Raw genomic sequence first — 19,615 nt, 5'->3', positions numbered from 1 at the left:
GCAGTCACTCATATCAAGTCTGTTCAATGATAGCTTAGTTCAATCGAAGGTAGAAACAGGTTTACACCGATATATATTAGCTTCGTTCAACCGTTGGTAAAAACTATGGTTTCTGTCAACTGGTATAGATCTTCAACGAACCAATGTTTTGGTCGACACTAGTCAGGTCGTTGTTCAATGGAGCAAGTTGAAACTAGTCGAAACCGATCCAGCTCGGCAGCAGGATTCGTTTCGATCTAGTAGAAATCGGTCGAAATCAATTGGAAAGGGACAGGTGATCAACTGTCAATCCATTTCTACTTGTTTCGGGCCGTTTCGACCAAGGTGTGTATATGTAGGAGGTGTAATGATATTTTAAAGTCCCGATTCAGCCATTTTGATTTGGCTTCTTCGGAGTTCGTGGAGTTTGTTTACCAACAATGTTCTCAGCTCGAACAAATTTACCGATGTTTACAAACAAACTCAATGAACCTCACCGCGCTCTCCTCGCCTACTTACTGACAAAGTCAGAGAACCGTGTGATCTAATAACTTTGGTTTCGACTTCATAGTACAGACATATTGTCGCTGAATCCCCAAACCGGAGTTTTCGTCAACATCGGCGACGGCGACATCACTGAAGCATGAGGATGACATTTCTTGTTGACCATACATCTATCAAACATCTTCCAAGTATCCATAGGTCCGAGCCAATATAAAGAGAGAAAAAAAAATCTTCCCAGTATCGGAATCAAACAAAAGAAAGGGTTGCCGATTGCCGAGGTGTTTTTTTCATCGTCGTTGGTTGGCAAGGTTGCCAATAACCAGCGTGAAAACTTCGGATTTTAACTGCAATTCCACGCGTGGTTTCAATCATAGCAATCATATTGTCATTGAAGTTGAAATCCGAAGTTTTCGCGCTGGTGATCGGCAACCTTGCCAACTAGCGACGTTGTGAAATATCATTACTGGCAACGCTTTTGTAAAGTAATAACCAGCGTGCCTATACAGCTACGGGTGGTTGCATATTGAGCAACAGTAGGAAAGGAGTATCAAAAGTTTCTCATTGGTGGGGGGTGGAGACGGAGCGCTTTTTGCGAATTGTTCGCCTACCATGCCTATGATTACGATTGCCTGTCACAAGATGGACGATTCCGTGTATTCACGCAGAGTAAACTTGAATTTTGGAACGAATTAAATCTGACTTTGATTCAAAACATTCATTTTTTTGAATCCAGCTCCTGTTTTCTTTGAATCAATGAATTATAGTTTTGATTGAAAAGAATAATTTTTGAAAGAAAGAATAAATTTTTTGAATTGAATAACTTTGGACTTTGATTTCAAACAAATTCTTTGATTCAAAAGAAATTTGTTCAATTGCATATTTCTTTAGAAACAAAGTAAATTTTCTTTCAACCGAAGAAAAATGTTTTGAACTGAAAAGAATAATTTTTTGAAACAAAAACTTCAAACTTAGAAGATATTTTGCATTGACTTGCAAGAAGAACAGAAAACCGAAAAATCGAATAAAGTTCGGCCGCTCGTTTTAAAAATCAAACCAGTGAATCGGAGTAAGCTATAAATAAGGAGGATTCAGGATGCAAAATGGTAAGTGTAAGTTAATAAATACTGAATATTTAAGTGAATTCAAGATTTTCTAAAACGCTTGTATAGTTACAGGACCACGGCCGACGGATAGATTTCCAAGTCTCTCGAACATGGAGAAAGCTGCGCAAAGTAACACCTCCCCAAATCCCGCGGTCGTATTTTTTCGGCCCAATCTTCAACGGCAATCACCAGTCGGACCAGCCAGCAGCTGGAGTGGCTTTCGGAAGTTTATTGACCGGCCCACGGAGAATGCGAAATTTTGTCAACGATATCAAGGACCCTACTCGGTTATAGTGAACCAGTGTTTTATGTGTTTGTGAATAAAAAAGAATTTAAGAACTAAAATTGTATCTTTTTATTATTCAAACTCCTAATAGGAACTTCGAAACAACAGGGTAAAAATCTTCCAATTGGAATAAATGGAAAATGGTTCAATGAATAAATGCTAAGATTTTTCAAAAGAAAAAATCTTTGAAACAGAGGAAAATGCATTTGAACCAAAGGATTTTTTATTTATACCAAAACCAAAAGAAAAAATCTTTTGTTTTTGCGGCACTTTCCTTTAAAATAAAAAATCTTTGGTATAAGAACACACCCGAAGTTGTACACGTCCTGATAATAACTTGTCGCCAGTGAGTGTCGCCAGTAAATGTCGCCAGCGCTCATTGACGATAACTCCGCACGCTAGAAATTTTTTAACCAATTATCGTTAAAAAGTAACCATTTTCACACCTTTCCGCGTTAAGTGATTTTTTGGTTTTTTCCATAGAAGTCATTTTTTGACTTCTCTTGAGAAGTGGAAATATGGTTACTTTTTAACCGCAAGAAATTATTGCGAAGAAGTTGAAAAACGGTTAATTTTGAACCATATCGCAGAATGGAAGGGAAACAGGTAATTTTTTTTTCTTTAAAATACTAGAATTGTGATGATTTCAAATGGAAAAAGAAAAATGATGCGGGTTTTAAAGCAGCTTATTTATTTGTGTATGCTCGTTTTTTTTATTTACATCGATAGATGCCGTATCTATAGGGAAGCAATTACCATAGTGCTCCATACGGTAGTGTTTTTCGCAGTAAAACTGGTAAAACAGATATTATATATTTCCTGATGCGGATACCGGTAACCTTATTCATCTCGCGCATATATTGTTTCTTTTGTTGGGATTGAGCCGCCTTCTTTCATAGTAAAAATTAGCACACGAGCACCTCCTAAGTGTGGGCAGGAAAATCACTCGACTGGACTCGATTTATCAGGAATCACAACATCCTGTTGCAGATATAAATTTCCCCCACGACCGCTAGGAAAAGGAAAACGAATCTAACGGAAGTGGTTTCATTTACAATGCTTTTGAGGACATTCTGTAACGGTGAATTTTGACATTATAAAACAGAATTCATGGTTTTAAAAAATAATTAAAAACAATTACAGCGAACATTTTTTACCAGTTCTTGTGTGTTGCTCCTTAGCAAGAATTTGTCTAATTCTGGAAATTCCTTTGGTTTCCCCGAATGTGTCGAAGCGTACCACCTCTATGTTAACCTCAATTGCATATCGAGTTCCTAAAATTACATTTATTTATTTTATAAATCAACACTTGAAAATGATTAGGTAAATTACTTACGGTACGGTAAGCAGATGATTCGGTGCATGGGCTTTTAGTTTCGGATGACTTCGGTTGATTGGCATCTGAATTTGTTCACGAGGATCGATTTGAGGTCGAAATGCGATTTTTAACAGTTCTATCGCGGTTTGGCAGGTCTACTTCAAGTCGATAAGCCCAACACTGCATCACTACTGAAGCAAAAAAAAAACTTCTGCAGCAGATAAGCACTTCAATAACACCTGGTGCTGTGTTCCATCCACTTCCAAACCCCTTTCACTTGATTAGCTTATGGGGTGAGTGACTTTAAAATCCATGAGCTTCTGCCAATAATATCGAATGACATTCTGCTGTTCGGTTCCGGCATGAGCGAAATCTCAATGAGCTCATGTGGAAGGCTCAAATGGAACCTCTGGAAACAAATTTATCAATTAAATTCAAATTAATGATTTTATGCTAAACTTACTGAGTCCATTGATAAAAGCTTATCCCATGGTTGATCGCTGCTTGCTATCGAGTCAGCATTTCTTTTCCTGTTCCGGACCTGATTTTTAACCGTACACTGCAGCCGGGAAACCAAAGGGGGTTGGGCCACTTTCTCGATGATTTGCCACAAAATATAGGTAGACTCATAACTGGAATTGATTTGGGGCAAAGGTTCGGCTGTTTTATCATCATTCTAGTTTTTCCGGAATCTGCAAAAATTTGTCTTCCTCAATCGGAGGAATAGTTCTTTAATATAATTCTTACCGTTTTGCAGATCCTCACTTTTCTTGATGTCTCCTAGTGTCTCCTACACGGTCCAGTGAATAGGGGTGGAATCCAATAACGTTAGTTTTGCGAGTTACTGTGGAAATTTATAGTTATTTTGATAAAGAAAACAAATTTTTTTCATTTGCTTCAAATGCCGCTTTAGCAAAATGGCGGACACGATGAAATTCTTTTGATTTGTGATCGGATTTTTAACCATTTTTCTGATAATGCATGGGAGCTGGAAAAATGGTTAAAATGGTTCTTTGAAAAATCGTTAAAAAATAACCATATTGCCAGTTTTGACGCAAAAACCATAAAATGGTTATTATTGAACCATAAATGGTTAATTAAAAATGAGCGTGCGGTTTGGGGATTCAGCGCAGGGGTGTCAGGTGTCCTGATTTATCAGGATTTGTCCTGATTTTCGAGAGACCGTCCTGATTTTTCAAAAATGCTTGAATTGTCCTGATTTTTGAAAAATGGCCCTTAAAATGTCCTGATTTGTCCTGATTTTTAAAAAAATTCCAAATCATAACTAAATTTATTGTTAAATTAAAATTAAAATAGTTTAACCTGTTAAACCAATGAGATTCTTTGGTTCAAATGATATTTAAATGAGTTTTTTTCTATATTAACTGCAGGCCAGCCAAGGTTATTCTCGCTTCAGTTGCATAATTCGAGGCGTCTTCAGCACCTACATTTCACCTTTAATTATGCAATCTAAGCAGAACTGCATTTTGTTTTCACCAATTTGGTGGTGTCCTGAAAAATCCTGATTTTTTCTTTGCAGTGTCCTGATTTTTGACAATACGACCTGGCACCTCTGATTCAGCGACAATATAATTTAAACCACCGCGGTGGAACGTTGCGAAACTAGACCGGGGTGTGTATATAGAAGGTGTTACCGAATATAAAATTCCCGATTCAGCCATTTTGGCTATTTAGGCAATATGCAACTGCGGAACTCATGGAGTTTTTTTTTCAACAAACCACAGAAAAGCTGAGCAAATAATGTTGTTTGTAAACAAACTCATTGAGAGCCCTTGAACCTTGAACTAGATGGCGCGTCACGTCAATTCGGCCAAGAAAAACTAACTGACTGAATTCAAACTGAACGCGTTTTTTACTTAGAAGAGGAATTGTATTTTGCGTTTGATCCTGTCTAGCTTTACAAAACGAGTGACGGACGAGAGCGTTCATGGGTGCCAGATAATTTGTTTTCGATTCAATTGTACGATGTCATATTTTCACTCTTACAGCTCGGCCGTCCTGCTGAACGCCTCGTCGTCCTAATCCCTACGCTCGTTACAATTTTTATAATAGCGATCTGAATATATATTTAACGACAATGATGTTATGCCTACGGGTTATTCATTCTGGAAATAAAAACAAAAAATCTTTTACAAATTATTCACTTGGCAAATCTGAACCCAAGACTTCTGGATTTTCTCTGACTCTTGATGCTTGTATAGTTTCATATTTTGCGGATCAAATACCCCCTCAAAACGCTTGCCTGCGACTTGATAACCATCAATGTCCGCTACCACATATCTATTTTTGTCAAGAACCTTTCGAACAACATATGGCCCTCTATATTTCGGTTTCAACTTATTGTTTTCGCCCACTGTGGAGACTCGCCTTAGGACAACCAAATCACCCACACTGTATTTAGTTTTTGCGCACTTTTCGTCATGTCTTTGCTTGTTATACTTTTGCATTTTACTAGTTATTACCGCCGCTTTGGCCCGGATACTTTCTAAGCTCTCTCGGTTTTCCGATTCTTGAAGCTCTTGAAAGTATTGCGCACAGTCGTAACCAATCTGTCGACGCTGCTCAATACCGAACAGCAATTTAGATGGAACCGTACCAATTCCTTTATTGAACGTATTATTTAGAAGAAATTCGGCATCAATTAATGCTGTATCCCAGGCATTTCCGTTTTGTTCAACAAGCTTTCCTAGCAATGGCACTAACGTTCGATTGTAGCGCTCAATTTGCCCATTGGCCTGTGGACAAGCTGTCGCTGTTAAATGGTGTTTAAAACCGTGAGTTTTAGAGAATTCGTCGAACGATTGGGAAGTGAAACAGCTACCGCGATCTGTGACTAGGATTTTCGGAGTACTGTAGTTTATGAAATATGACTTTAAGTGTTTCATCACCTCTTTGCTGTTTGTCGTTTTTGTTGCATATAATTTTACAAATTTAGTGAATCCATCAATCACGGCTAATATATACTTGTTTTTACCGCGAGTACACTCCAACGGTCCCAAGTGATCTGCGTGTATGACATAAAACGGAAGGTTTCCTTTTTCGACGAGGTGGAGTTCCCCGTCAAGTTTTCTTGATTTTGGGTTGTACATGATACAAGCAACACATTTTTTAGCATGCTCAATAACCTTTTGAGTCATATTCGGAAACCAGAAAGATCTTTTAATCAGCTGGATAACCTTTTCCCTACCAAAATGTCCCATCGAGTCATGGTAACGATAAATGACTGATTCTTCCATATTTTCAGGGACGTAAAACAGAAGACGAGGACCCTCTTTCTTATAAACCAAATTGTCACGGACTTCAAAGCCGGAATTACTTTCTTTACCCACGGATGCCTTGACTCGGGATATTTTGGAATCTCTTATTTGCGCGACATAGAGCATATCATGGAACGAATCTGAGCAGTTGTTCTGTTCTACGGCATAAACATACATTCTAGAAAGTGCATCCACATGTTGCATTTTATCACCGGATCTATGAACAATTGCATAATTAAACTCTTCCAAGAACATAGCCCATCTTGCGATTTTGGAATTAACATCTCTTTTGTCAAGCGTTTGTTGAAGGGATTTACAGTCTGTTACTATCTCGAATTTCAGGCCAATAAGGTAATGCCTGAAACGTTTCAAAGAATACACTATAGCCAATGTTTCTAGCTCAAATGAATGGAGTTTACTTTCAGCGGAATCAGCTCTTCGGCTGTAAAACATTACCGGATGGAATTTCCCATCATGTTGCTTTTGCATAAGTATGCCACCAAACCCGTGTGACGACGCATCAGTATGTACTTGCGTTTCTGCTGTTGGACAATAAATGCTAAGAACTGGCCGCGAGATCAAACAGTTTTTCAATGACTCAATGGCGTTAAAATGTTGCGGACCTAGTTCATACACTGCATCTTTCTTAAGTAAATCATACAGCGGACGGGCAAGTGTTGAAAACTTCGGAATGAATTTCCTAAAATAGCTCATCAATCCCAGGAAACGTTGGAGCGACTTAAAATTTAACGGTATCGGTAATTCACGGACAGCATCGACATGGCGATCGCAGGGAGTCACTTGATTAAATTGAACATTATATCCAAGAAACTCAACGGTACTAACTAAAAAGCGACATTTTTCTAAGTTGAGCTCAATCATATTGTCCTTCAACACTGTAAATATACGTCCAAGAAGTTGTACGTGTTCTTCAATTGTTTTTGAACAAACTAGGATATCATCCATAAAAACAATTATCTCACCAGACTTCACAAATTCATTTAACACCTTGGCAACATACCGGCAAAATATAGACGGAGAATTAGTGTACCCAAACGGAAGTTTATTAAACATGTATTGTCCACTTTCTGTTACGAAAGATGTGTACTTTCGAGACTGTTCCTCCAATTGAACGTGGAAGAAGCCGTTTTTCATGTCCATGGAGGAGAAGTACCTCATACCCTCTAGCTTTGCGATTTGATCTTCAATTACTGGTAGGGGGAAACGGTCACGTTCAACTAGGCGATTTAACGTTTTAAAATTCACACACATCCTATAGTTCCCGTTTTTCTTCTTCACCAAAACGATACGGCTTGAATAAGGATAATCACATTCACTAATTATACCACCAGCTAACCATTCCGACACTATTTTGTCCACGGCATCACGCTCAACCTTGCTCAGTCGTTGGGGAGAAACATTAAAAAACTTGTCCTCCCTGAGTCGAATAGCAGCCGTGTAGTTCACTTTTCTAGTAACATCAGATTGTCTTTCCAAACTAACTAGCTGAGAAATTTCAGATCGCTTAATAAGACTCACCGCGCTTCCAGAATCGACCAACAGTTTCAGGTTCCTCAGTCGACGACCCAGAACAGCTTCGCAGTCCAGCATCCCATCTTCGTCGGTTTCGATTTCCAATTGACCGGATTCTGCTCCCCCTTCCGGCATCGTGGGCTCTACCGTATTCACCATCGCAACCATTGGCTTGGCCTTCGGAACTCCAGGATTGTTGCACACGCTTGCAGTATGACCAACTTTCATGCACACAGTGCAACGTTCACGGCGCTGTGGATGAGGACAATCAATCGACCTATGTCCTGGTGCGTTGCAGTTAAAGCAAACGATTGCAGATGCCACTCTAGCCGGCGGTGGCAAGACTTTTCCCGTATTCGATCTCGAAACACCTCCCGAACTTCCTGGCGCGAAAGTTGCTTTCTTCAATTTAAAGTTTGATTCGCACCACTTGAGCCGTTTAAGTAGATCGAAAACTGTTTCATACTGACCCGAAACCACTTGCTCATATAATTTATCGCGAGACAATCCACTGAGAATGTACTTAATAACCGATGTTTGTGAAATTTCGCCTTTTCTGGCAATATTTTGCACGCGAAAAACATAGTTTTCGTAACTTTCTTGATTAAATTTAATCACTTCCATTAGTTCTCGATGAACATCCACATCATCACAAAAGTTCGGAAAAATTGCAAGAATTCGTACTCTAAATTCTTGAAATGAATCGATCTGCTCTTCCACCGAACTGTACCACAATTTCGCCGAACCGGTTAACCGTGTTGCAGCATACAACAACGTAGCACTGTCACTCCAACAATAAAGCCGCTGATAATGTTGAATTTTTCGCAGCCATGGCCCGACCGAACACTCACCACTGAACTCAGCGATGAGAGCTTTTATCTCTTCGGGATGAAGTGGCCGCATTGCAGACTGGAACTCACGGTTCATGTTAGGCGTCACTCTGTTCAACCGTTGCAGATTTTCTTCCTCTTCCCTTTCGTCCACCGCAAGCCGTCGTCGTTTGATCCGGCTCATAAATTTTTCACGTCGATAATCAAAGATGGCTTCCAACTGCGCAATTCTCGAACAGCCCGTTTTGTCGGATTCGTTTTCGATGCTCGTTTCCGTTTTCGTTGCTAAACAGGTTAAGATTTCGTTGCCGTTTCCGTCCCCGACGTTATTCCCGTATGGATGACTGCGTCGCGCACGGATACTGATCCCACTTCTGAAAATTTGAACGCGTTTTTTACTTAGAAGAGGAATTGTATTTTGCGTTTGATCCTGTCTAGCTTTACAAAACGAGTGACGGACGAGAGCGTTCATGGGTGCCAGATAATTTGTTTTCGATTCAATTGTACGATGTCATATTTTCACTCTTACAAAACCAAATCTGGACCGATTTAAACTGTCAGGTCTGCAACGCTGCTTTTTTACCAGCAGAGAAATGGTCCGAAAAATCGGTCGTTTTTTAACTGACAACCCGCATAATCCAATACCGTACACTTAATCTTCTGAATTATTTGTTTCTGATTACATTAATAGTTACGATTTTTTGCGACTTGGCTTATGGCGTCTTTGCTGGGAATGATAAAACATGATTTCTGAAAGATACGATGAATCATCTCAGACAAAATATGAATGACAAAGTGAGAAAAAAAAACACGAGGCATGAAAACCCGTACGGTTCCGAAAAAACTCTTCGAATTTGGCCAGAAAGACCATGGAAAAAGAAAAAAGAACCGGAAAATAAGTGCATCGAGGCCGACAACAACGCAAGCGATAAAGGTGAGTGGACAAACTGTTTTGTTAAACGAAAATTTTCAATGCGAACTGTCACCACAAAAGGGAGAATACGTCATCGTGAATCGACCCATTCGGCCTAGAAAATCTAACTGACCGAATTCAAACCAAATCTGGACCGATTTAAACTGTCAGGTCTGGTCTTCAACGCTGCTTTTTACCAGCAGAGAAATGGTCCGAAAAATCGGTCGTTTTTTAACTGACAAGCTTTCTTTTGACAGTAATCGGTCCGATTGTCAAGCCAGGTCAAGCCTAGTCCACAGGCAACTTGGACTGCAATTTCGGTTGCTGAGACTTGCTTTTACCTTTGATGATGTCTCGTCTCAAGTCTCCCGACAGGTATTGGAGACTTTCAGCAACCAAGATGTAAACATAAACAAGTCTCAGCAACCGGAATCGCAGTTCAAGTTGCCGAGTGTGGACTATAGGCAAAAATAATATATTCCAAGATACCTAGCTCTTAAAATATTTCATATAAACGCCAACGGACAATCTTTTAACAAACCTTAACACCATCTACTGACAGAAAAGGTCAACATTTCTCGATAATTGAATTTTTCACTTGTACCCCTCGTTCCGGGGGGTTCAAATGCACACGCTAACTTTTGGCTACCCCTTAACGAATACTTTTGACCCGTTATTCGATAAGACTGGGAGAACTCCTTTTTACGGATAAAGTCGCTTTACCCTTTAAGGGGTACTCAGCCTGATAACGCTTCAGCGGATGAAAATTACCCCTTATTCCAAATGCTTGTAACGGATCAAAATTACCCCTTATTTGAAAGGCTTTTGTAGAGAATTTTTAGGAGCTACTTATGGGAAATGTTTGCTGGGAAAAAAATCACAAAATATCATATGATTCATGTAGTTTATTTAAATGAAAATAATATTAAAATATTCCAAATCATTTGAAAATTTAGATTTACCCTCCATCGTGAATCGACCTTCTAACATCGGCTCCAAACAACGGCTTATTTTCATCATCTGGAACTGCGCAGCGCTGAAATAATAAAATGACGGCATTATAATTTCAGAAAGGAATCAATATAAATTTTTATTCAATCAAATACTTACAATCTTTCTAATCGCTGCCAATCTACCGGACAAATAACAACGTTATGAATGTAACAACATCTGAAACTACCCCTTTGAAGCGGACTCGAGCTTTTCGAAATAAGGGGTAATATTGACCCGAAAAAATGACCCGTTATTTGACAGATCGTGGAGGTTCTCAATAACGGGTCAATTTTACGCCTTTAAGGGGTAGCCAAAAGTTAGCGTGCACTCTAATATGCTTTTGTTCAAATTTGGAATACATTTGCAAAATGTACTCTGACATACTTTCGCCAATTTTTGGAGAAATGCTATGCCACTGACTCAATTTAATTGAGAACCTCACTCGTTTTTGCGCATTCAGATTCCTCAATAAAAAATAATAATCTTCAATTTTAACAGATAACTTATTTGTACTGCATATCTGGTTGAGGCTGATCATTGATTTCAAATTCCACGGAACAGTGCTGAGGATATTGCGATTAAGGGTTTTGATGACTTGGCCAAGTATTTATTTTTATTGCGATCCTGATTTATGTTATAACATGATATATAATACAGATTGTTTTACCAAGGTCTTAATTTAATTTAGTTTAATTCATTCAGATGAAGATAAATTGTATCTAGTTTTATTCAGATGTTTTATTCAAAATCTTAAAATTGCAAAGTTTTCCAGTTTAAGTTTAAACATCTAGTAGCTACTTGAAAGCAAGTGATAAATAACATAATTAAGAAATTTAAAATTTTAAAATTATTTCATATCAGGAAATGCTGTTTCGCTTTTTTTTCAAAATCAGCCATTTCTATAACAAAAAAGCAGAAAGTAGTGTTTTACTGTTTTCTAACTGTCAAATGAGATTTAGAAAAAAAAAATTCAAACCTGTCCACGTGGACATCCGAGGACGGGTTTAGGGTATGCCAAACGTCCACGCTTGTCCGAGCAGAGGAAGGAGGGGGTCTAAAATTGCATTTTTCTATCCACGTGGTATCTGAACGGCCCCCAAGAAAAAAAAAGCTTTGAATAGCGAATGACGACTCTGATACCGAAAAACCGTGCTAATTTTGGAGAGCCAAGACCACGTAGAGAAAGATCTCAGTGTGTTTGTTGTGCAAATGAACCTTCAAAATGCTAGTTTTTTCCGACCGTGTAATATAAATTGTTTTTTTTTTTCTTAGCGTGTTTTACTTAATAGTTCAAGCGTGAGTTTTCAAAAGGACGTATGTAACATCAGACAAAATCTGAGAAAAAGGAGGGACAAAATTATGTTAATATAAATAAATGCTATTTAAAGCTGTTTGATCTAGAATCAAGTTTTATCATGGCAGCTGTAGGAAAAACAATAATGTTTTAATTATAGGTTTGAGCATACTGGATTTTTTGCTGTTTCCTAGTGAATTTGTTAAAAAAAATATTTTACACCGTATTGTTGAGTTTTTTTTCACATACGCCATAATGATTCGTCGTTGTGACAGTTTAATATTTACATACACCCTTTATGATTCGTCGCTTGGACAAATTGTTTTCATTATGCGTCAAATCAGATACGTCGGTTTTTTCACATCATTGCAGATGCGTCAGTTTTAAAATAATAATTATTTTAAAACTGACGCATCTGCAATGATGTGAAAAAACCGACGTATCTGATTTGACGCATACGACGGTTTGCTGCGATCCTATCTGCTGTGTGTGCGATATTATTTGTTTTGACAGATGCGTCGTTTTACCAAAAAGAGGTGTAAAGAAGAATTTCGAAAACACTGAGAAAAGATGACATAGGTCGTTTGTATATTTTTTTAGCTAACGGCATATTATTTTTTTTTTTGTACAAACAGTTAATTCATACAGAAGAAAATAAAATTTACTATACCGTGCAAACAGTAACTCAATTTGTTTACTTTTGCGACATACGTCCTTTTGAAAACTCACGCTTGAGTTGCATTTCTGCCGCAGCATTTGATGGTGGCGCTTTTGGATTTTGTCCGTCGATTTCTGCAAGAGTTCCGAATCTTGTAATGGATAATTTTTGCTATAGGCTTCAGATGCGCTCCGATCCATAAGAACGGTGAAAAGGATTAAAAATCACGACTAAATAAGAAAAAATTGGTCTTATTTTCATTCAGTGTATTTAGATTTTTCAGGTTGGCAATTTGTCTTGCGTGCAAGTTGAGTTCCAGACGTACAAAATAAGTTACTTACTCCAATTTTTTTTAAGGCTTTAAGCCTAGTCCACACTAGGGGACGGTTCGTCTCGAGCAAGGGGCTGAAGAAAACAAAAATTCCCGTACCAAGTTTTCAGTCAAGAAACCCACAGGAAGAAGAAAAATGAAACGAGTGAAACACGTATAGGGGCAACATGGCGTCCTAATTGCAAAAAATTCAACCTGAGGCAATTTTTTAATAATCCTTAAAATGATATCTGCGGCTCGGGAATGTCAATCAAAGGGATCTTTAGTAGCATTAATAAATTATGGTTGGGCACAAAATGCGGAGTTTTCAGCATAATCCTTGTTAAAATTAATTCTAAATCTGCAGTATGACAGCAACAGATGCGTTCGGCAACCAAAATGTTACCCTATTCCGAGTCTGTTATGGGGTGAGGTGTTTAATTTCGGGAACCACACTGACGTTCTGGTACCAAAAATTTGGTACGATGCGTTTGTATGCGATTTGACAGCTGGTTCAGTCCTCTGGTCTCGAGACGGTCTCAGCGTCTCCCATTTTCTTCGGGAGACACTGAGACCGTCTCAGGTTTCCAACAACAACAAAAGACAACAAAGTTCGTCTCATAACAAAAATCGCACTTCATGTTGCCTAGTGTGGACTAGGCTTTAGTACAATCTGCAATTTTGGTTACTTTTTAAAAAGGCGAAAGCACCAAATGTGCACGCATATCAAAAGATTTCATTACACGGAAAATAAAAAAAAGGTAAAATGTACCTTTTTGCGAGGTGAATTTTTTCCACCCCTCTTTCGAGGTAAATTTTACCTTATTTCAATTCACCTAGCAAAAAGGTAAATTCTACCTTTTTCGCATTCACCTAGCAAAATAGTAAATAATACCGTTTGTTTTTTTGTTTTTCTGGGATTTTAACACTCTCGTGTTATTCATCCCCAAGTAAATAATACCGTTTTTCCATTTACTGATTTAAAAGGTAAATGATGGTTGGTTTGATTGGTTTCTGCAATAAGGATTAAAAAAATACAAAATTCATTCAAAAATTATATTTAAAAATTATATTTATTGGAGATGAAAAAATATATTTATTGGAGATCAATAAGGACTGGTAATTCGGCTTCGCGTTCTTCTGAGCCGCCATGGCCGCTGATTCCTCCTGCGTTGCGTACATTCATGATCTCCTCCGTTCGACTAATCCGGTCAGGTTCGGCTTTTCCGGCTGGAGGATGACGTGGAATACAGCGTCATCCGGTGCCGATCTGAAACAAAAGCAATGTATTATGACGAGAACCAGCACAACTAAATGATATCTAAGAAAACACTTACCTTTCTATTCCGATTTTCACATATTAGGCACACAAAACTTGTTCCTGAATGACCAAACAGCTTAACCTCAATAAACGGGTTCGGCAAATACCTTTTTTCGAGAAGAATTGTACCGTTTTGTGTTCAATCCAGGTCAACTTAACCTCGCTACGAGGTAAGCTTTACCTTATTTGGATTTACCTTTTTTTTCTAGGTGAATTATACTTTTTTATTTAGCTCAATTCAGGTGAACTTCACCTCGCAACGAGGTAAGATTTACCTTTTTTGGATTCACCTTTTTTCTCGGTGAATTGAACCTTTTTTTCCAGTTCGATTCAGGTAAACTTTACCTCGCTGTGAGGTGAGTTTCACCTCGAAGAGGTAGAAGTTACCTTTTTGGCTTTCACGAGCGTTCACCTTTTTATCTCGGTAAATTTTACCTTTTTATTATTTTCCGTGTATTATGATTTTTATTGAATGACCTAAATTCAATTCAAATGAGCACGGAAAAAGCAAAAATCTATGCCTTCTAATTTCTAATTCTATGCCAGAATTTCAATCTCATGTGCGATTGTGATTGACGGAAAAAAGGATATAGGTATGTACCAAGGTTCTCAGACTTGTCCGGCAAATAGAAAATTCGCTGCAGCATTTTTACTTTTCGACAGAAAAATGAGCACTTTTTTAAAAAATTTAAATCTTTTTTTTTTTTGAGATCATTCAACTTATCTTTCATAAATAATCTTTGTCAATTCTAGCAAAGACGCATTGGGAATCGAAAAATTTGCGAAAAATAAAAGTATTAAAGGAAGATAACACAAATACTCACCATACATGTAATCAGAACAGAATCATTCTGAAGATTCAGTGTACAGTTTTTGATTATGCGGATTAATTGTAATCGTTTATGATAAAAATTCGTGCCGGAACCAAACAAAATCAATAAAGCTGTTGTTTCATTGCTGATGTATGCCCATTTTGGTGAAACTTGTAAACTTATCCAATGCAAAACTCTCTCAACGATTTGAAAAAAGATTTGGGAATGGTCATTCTAATGAAACAAAATTGGATGCCTGCTCACTGATCAGTGATTTAACCAGATCAATTTCACATTAGAGCGCTTTTTTGTATTTTTCTTCTGTTTTCCACCCCTACATGGGGTATAGACATCGATTTTGTTTCTGGAAGAAAATATTTGTAATTATTGAAGAATTTTAAAATTTACCGGGCCATATATTCTCTGGCAAAATAACATCCAACATCAATTCTATAACATTTTTAATTTCGATACATATTGACATAACGTGAATTTACTGTTCAACTCTGTTCAATCGTCTTTTTGTGAGACGGTTCACAGCATTGACTCGCGTTTGACAGCCGATAGTAAAGAACGGAATGTGTATAAGGAACTCTTATATTTTTGTAAATAATTAGCAAGGAATATTTAAATATTCCTTAAATTATAAGTCTGATTTATATTCAATTACTGAATAGAAAATCTAGCGAGAGTTTTATTTTCTTCATAGATGAAGATTCATCTTCGTATATGTACATAGGTCCAGATTTTTTTCTCTAAAATTAACCACTATTTTTCAATAAATTCATATATTTTTTTATTATTACTGATTCGTTATCAATATTATCAAGTTGTAAGTCTTACACTACACATAATCACAATCATCACTCTCTTTTTTTTCTTTATTCTATGTACCAATCCTCTGTTCATCACCTCTGCTTGCAATATTTTTTTGGTAGCTCCTTGCCGAACGCAAAAAATCCACTTCAATACGGGTAGGGGGTAGATTCAATATTTTTTTGTTGTATGTATGTTATACCAAGTTCGGTATGATCGTTATTTGTAATTGCAAAATAAAAAATGTTTGCTTCAACAGCGGAAGTCGATTCTGTATACATACTTTTGATACTCCGTTATAATTCGATAACTATCGTTACCTTCTGGTTATTAGAACGCCGAAAAAAAGTAAACAATCGATTTTTTTTTATCTGAACGACTTAAATTTCGTAATAAACTCAAAAATCTAAAGATTGATTTATTATGCTTAATACAAAAAAAAAGGATATGATAGTCAACAGAAGAGGTATGATGTTTTACGTCATATTTCGCAACTACCTATATTTGCGCCCTATCCTTTTTAGCTAGTGGAGTTTGGGTTGAAATTGTTCATCGAATACGGACTACTGAATAATTTTCGTATCCAATTCAGGCAATGATTTGCATTCAAATTCGGAACCCTGCTGAAATGTGTGGAACGAGCTGATTGTATGTTTGTTTTAATAGTGGTTTGCGGTTAGCGGCTAAGGATATTTTGTTCTCACTGTTGTTAGCTAAACAATTACCTACTAAATGTTTAGAAATTATTTTTTCTTCTTGGGGGATTATTTCTATGTTTTAGTGTACTTTATACATTGCACAGTGGCGCTTGTTTTTACAACTGCCTTCCCCCATTACCTGATGGATATACCTTTCCTAAGATAAAACAGAAAAAACAAAACTGCGAAAATTGTGTACAATGTAGTAATAATAATTTGTACATAAATAAACGTTAAAAGCCTTAAACGTGAAAGATGCTCAATTTAAGAGACAGTGATTCTCTGGCTCGTTAATGACATTGAGTCGTAACAGGCATTAGAAATGTAGTTCTCAATCTCAAGATTTATTCTACGTTCAAGGTTTTTTTTTTAAATAAAATAAAGATTAAATTTCCTCTAAAAATGTATTTATATCCTCAACTTGAAACGCCTTATTCACAATAACTATATTTCTCCTTCTTTTTGGTTCAGATATAAGTTCTTATCGTTTTTAGTGTTAGCTTACGTGGCTCGCCACGCTTATCGTTAACAAAAAAAAAAGTTGATACCATCCATTGCTGTTGATGAGAAAATGTATTTCTCTTGATTTTTTCCGGCATTAAGAAATAAACAACGAAAACGTAAAAAACATACTGCGACTAGTTCTAGTTGAGTTCGTTTGCTCTTGCTGGTAGATGCTGCGTTCTGATGGTCTCCCTAGCTCCCTGCTTACGACAGATGGAAGCTCATGCTACCCTCGCTAGCGGCAATCTTGAGTTTCTGACGCATTGTTTCGCGACTTGAATAGTCAGGCAGCTTAAGATAGTTAACGCAGGTCATTACCGATGGTAGATACTCGTCTGGATTTTGCTGACCATCCATTTTTTTACGCACGATCGTCAACGGTGGTGTAAGCGCTTTGAAACCACCGGTGGGCAAACGCGGACTACCAGTAACGAACTGAAGAAACAGTCTTTGCTCTTCTCGGTTGTAGTTACTCAGGATATCGTAGAAATACTGTATAGCTTGAGAATCCTGCGAAAACCCGTGGTCAGTTCGGCAGCACTCAGCTAACATTCGGGTATCCCAGCGTTGGTGAGACGTTGCACTGAGACCTGAGCCACAGAACACGTTTTCCAGCTCTTCGGGGTAGAACATGCGCAAGCGGTTGATCGGAAATACTGAATCAAATCCTGTTGACAAAAGAAAGGAGGAAATGTTTAAAAAAAATTAAGTATGTATACTGATAGTATGTAACACTCTTACCTTCGCGCATTGCTTCAAACTGTCTTGAAACACCTTCCACTAAGAACCAGTGCGTCACTAGCCCTATGTACTGGTGCAGATTGTGAATGGTAACGGCCGTGTCACGACCACCACGACGCAATTCAATGTTCGAGTGACCGGGTAACACAAAGTCTAATCCAAGATCAGCAATGGGGCATCCGTCCAAGTCTAGGGATTCAATCTAACCAAGAAAATTATTTAAGATTACAATTTTCAAACATAATAAGTACGAAGCTTACCTTTTCAGTCTTTTCCATTGCATCCATACTAGGATCGCTTTGGATCATATCACGTTGTTTAACGATTTCGTTCAAACGCAGCAAGGTAATTTGCACTTCTGGAGCGACTTGGTCTAAATCGGCCAATCCTAGAGAACTATCTTCACTGAGCATCCAACGATAGAAAGGTATCGAATAGGGGAGGTCAAGCTGTAAAAAGCAAAAATTTTCATAGAAACTATTCTAATTGAGGTTTTGCAGTTAATCTCACCATTCGACTATCCATCACAGCCTTTGCCATAAATTTACCGAGGAATTTGAACTTATACTTCAAGCGTGAGATCTGAGAAGTTTTGGCCGTTTTACTGAGTGGAATAGGGAAAAGTCCGTGTGGGGCATTAACGTAGGAAACTACTCCACTGCTGCCAGGTGTGGCACCCGGCGATATAAGCGAATGCTGCTGGTTTGGTGTCTGCTGAATAGGTGGGGGCGGCGTTTGATTATTTTCTAGTTCCGCTTGCTGGGGATTGCTGCTCAGCAGTAGATTATCCGACTGTTCAATCAGCATATTCAACGAATTGTCGTTGCTTATTACGAAACTATTATCGCTGGCATTATGGTCGCTGTCCAAATGTTGTTGCTGCTGATGTTGTGAGTAGTGACGAACCGCCGTCGGAGTTGCGGTCGTTGAACTAGAATGCAATGTACTTGCCATGGTATTGGATGCATTGATATCGTCTTCAATCTGATTCAACGCTGATTTAACGATATTGTCCGCGATAGAACTTGTCTGCTGATTGTTGTTATTCTTGTAACTATCACTATCGTTCCATAAACCTAAATCACAGCGTTGTAGCTCGGTTGACACTAAAGCGTAGAACTCGAGGGTCGGACCCAGTCCAGTGCCAACTTCATTTTCATATTGTATCTCAAGAAGGGCCTTCGAATGGCCAAAGTCCTGAAATTATAAATAAAAAAATAACTAAAACTATTTCAACAAACCATTCGTCTCGCATCACTCGAGGAAGACGGTAGTGTTTTTTCCGCTAGTGTATCGCGAAACAAGTTCTATATATATATTAGTTTGGTTGCCATCTAAATCTGTTACCGGACAAATCCGGAGTGAAGTGCCGTTACCAGGTAACAAAGTGATTGTTCGCGTTATCGAAATCAGTGACGAGTGAAAGTTTTCATCATACTCCAACTGGCTGAATCAGTGATCGTCCTCACAACAGAAGACAATAGGCTGGGCAGTTGTTCACACTTGCAGCCAGCAAGGGGAAACAATACACCACGTTTTGGTTGGACAGCAGACCGACACACGGCGGGTTTAAAAAAGTATTTTTCCGATAAAAAAATCGGTTTTTTTTATTGATTTTTTTTTTCGCTTCGTTCTTCCTTTTTTGATTTCGTTTTTATTTTTATTTTATTTTATTTAATTTTTTACCTTTTCACTTTTTACTTTTTATTATCTTCTAATCAAAT

General features: G+C 37.9%; 1 protein-coding gene and 1 long non-coding RNA gene across 5 annotated transcripts in view; both read right to left on the bottom strand.

The window, feature by feature from the left end:
* Window positions 1-2,801: 2,801 nt before the first annotated feature.
* Window positions 2,802-3,622, bottom strand: LOC129740498 (uncharacterized). The gene is made up of 3 exons (XR_008736266.1): window positions 3,209-3,622; window positions 3,030-3,146; window positions 2,802-2,945 (listed from the first exon to the last, which is right to left on the bottom strand). It is a non-coding gene; the product is annotated as an uncharacterized LOC129740498 (long non-coding RNA).
* Window positions 3,623-15,903: 12,281 nt separating this feature from the next.
* Window positions 15,904-19,615, bottom strand: part of LOC129739900 (E3 ubiquitin-protein ligase TRIP12) — a 47,525-nt gene continuing 43,813 nt past the window's right edge. For all 4 annotated transcript variants that reach the window (XM_055731441.1, XM_055731442.1, XM_055731440.1 and 1 more), the window contains 4 exons: window positions 18,402-19,088; window positions 18,152-18,340; window positions 17,892-18,093; window positions 15,904-17,818 (listed from right to left, as the gene is read on the bottom strand). In XM_055731441.1, the coding sequence (XP_055587416.1) occupies window positions 17,355-17,818; window positions 17,892-18,093; window positions 18,152-18,340; window positions 18,402-19,088 (1,542 nt within the window). In that variant the 3' untranslated portion in view covers window positions 15,904-17,354. The remainder of the gene's footprint in view (window positions 17,819-17,891; window positions 18,094-18,151; window positions 18,341-18,401; window positions 19,089-19,615) is intronic.

Source organism: Uranotaenia lowii, chromosome 1 (assembly GCF_029784155.1).
Source record: "Uranotaenia lowii strain MFRU-FL chromosome 1, ASM2978415v1, whole genome shotgun sequence".
NCBI lineage: Eukaryota > Metazoa > Arthropoda > Insecta > Diptera > Culicidae > Uranotaenia > Uranotaenia lowii.
This window is presented reverse-complemented; position numbering and strand designations above follow the sequence as displayed.